The 2,118-nt window shown below is 42.9% G+C and overlaps 1 protein-coding gene across 1 annotated transcript in view; it reads left to right on the top strand.

Moving 5' to 3' along the window:
* The window catches only part of LOC104547419 (receptor tyrosine-protein kinase erbB-4-like), a gene marked incomplete at both ends in the record, with an annotated part of 57,286 nt that extends 55,443 nt beyond the window's left edge, over positions 1-1,843 (top strand). The window contains one exon of the mRNA XM_010193127.1: positions 1,658-1,843. Within this exon, the coding sequence (XP_010191429.1) occupies positions 1,658-1,843 (186 nt within the window). The remainder of the gene's footprint in view (positions 1-1,657) is intronic.
* Between the last annotated feature and the right edge of the window lie 275 nt (positions 1,844-2,118).

Genomic DNA, 2,118 nt, shown 5'->3' with positions numbered 1-2,118 from the left:
GGGAAAGAGATACTCCTCCCAATGGAGGCCATCTGCTCTTTTCTTACTGGGGGAAAAAACCCTACAATTAGTGTCTTGTTCTTCTTTTCATTTTAACGAAAAAAGAGAGGGAAAGAAAGAGGAGAACTATTATGCAAATACTCTGCAATTTGGTTTCAAATATTCTTTGTACTATGATGAGCAATTCCATTTAATACAAACTCAGCCAACTTGCCAGGACTTTTTTTTTTAACTTTAATATAGGGAAGGGGAAAAAAAAACCCAACAACTTTTACAAGTTGGGGGTTATGCTGCGATCCTCTGATGCCAACTTTTTCTCATCCTTTTTTGTCTTTCTTTCTTTCTTTGGCACTATTACCTCTTCTGCAAACTAAAGAGCCCCAGCTCCCTCAGCCGCTCCTCATAAGGGAGATGCTGCACTCCCTTCATCATCTTTGTAGCCCTACGCTGGACTCTCTCCAGCAGTTCCTGTCCTTCTTGAACTGAGATGTCATACAGGTTTTCTGAGAAAGAAAGAGAACCAGAATAGCTTTACAAAGCCGTGGTTTTATCTCACTTTGCATTGTTCCCTTGCCATGATGGTCTTGAAATGGAAGACTCGGCTTAGTGTATGGGAGAAGCTTTCTCCCTGACTTTTCTGAATGCCAGTTGCTTGTGATGGCAGCATTACCTCTAAGAACAGAGATGTAGGGTTTTTTATAAGGAGCTCCTATGCTGCTTATCAGTGGTATGAACTTTAGGGCTGAATAGTGTAGCCAAGATTAAGTCCTTCTGGTCCTTGGTATTGGACAACCTCGCTGAAAAGCTCTGAAAACTTATGATCTGTGTAGTGGTCTCCTTGTGGCAGCATCAGGAGACAGACAGGACTGCTGCTGCAGCTGGGCTGCTACTGTACCATTTCAACCGCTAGTTCAGGCTATTGCTGTGCAGCAGCCATAGGAACGGTAGCATGGTCATATCCTAATGGCTTAACAAGCCTGCTGACTTCCAGTAGGGCTTAGGAGCATCAGACACATCTGAAAAGTCCGCACTAAACCTCCTGATCCTTAACCCTTTGCAGGTTGAGTGTTGGGAAAGCTTCAATCATTATATAAATGGTACACGCTTAAGCCTGTAAAATACAAAGCATAAAATCTCTGATCCAGTAAGGCATTTTAGCACAGCTTGATCCATATCTTGCCAAATGAGGCCTAACTGACCATCTAATTATACATGAGTAGCATAATTTGCTTGCGTAAAAAGAAGGCAGACGCCCAATAGATTGACCACAAATTGGGAAAAGATATTCAAGAAACAAAACTAGGTAAGTAAAAGAAGACCAATGAAACCTTTAAGCAAAGTCAGGTGTGTCACACTTACATCTTTGCTTCTGTGGCTGTAATGGGGCAGGTAATAAAGGGCAGTGGAGAATTTCTGATCTGAGCCTTCACTGGATCTGTTCAGACAGTCTGACCCTTTGCTTGGGGCTCCTTGCACCAAGCGTACATTACATCTCACTGGATTTTACCTCCATGTGCCTAGCACTGGATAGGCAACGCAGGTTCATGGTACTCAGGGGACACTGATCCCCTTTAGATGCTTTATGGGGAACAGGAAATCTTCTGTGCATGGAGTCCTTGAGCACACTGGAGTAATTGGGTCACTTTTGTTGTTGCAGGAAGCTCTTATCATGGCCAGCATGGACCATCCACACCTGGTAAGGCTCCTGGGTGTCTGCTTGAGCCCGACCATTCAACTTGTCACTCAGCTGATGCCTCACGGCTGCCTCTTGGACTATGTTCATGAACACAAGGATAACATTGGCTCCCAGCTTCTGCTAAACTGGTGTGTCCAAATAGCTAAGGTATGTAGCTCATGCTGCTCTTTTTTTTTCTTTCTAGTTTTCATAACTAACTGAAAAACATACCGTGCAAAAAAATGTATGGTTGGGGTTCATGGATTTTGTTTGTGGTTCTTTTTCAGGCTGACTTTGTTTGCAAGAAGGTTGAGGAGTTCTTGAAATACATGCTATTTTGGCTGCTTAGAGTATTATAGATGAATTGTTAATGTGTAAACAAAAGTGTTTTTCTTTACTGTATTTCCAACTCGGTGTTAATGGAGTCTTTCGGGGGGGGTGAA

Source organism: Mesitornis unicolor, unplaced genomic scaffold (assembly GCF_000695765.1).
Source record: "Mesitornis unicolor isolate BGI_N332 unplaced genomic scaffold, ASM69576v1 scaffold15570, whole genome shotgun sequence".
Lineage (NCBI taxonomy): Eukaryota > Metazoa > Chordata > Aves > Mesitornithiformes > Mesitornithidae > Mesitornis > Mesitornis unicolor.
Note: the sequence above shows the minus strand (reverse complement) of the source record. Positions and strands in the feature narration are given on the sequence as shown.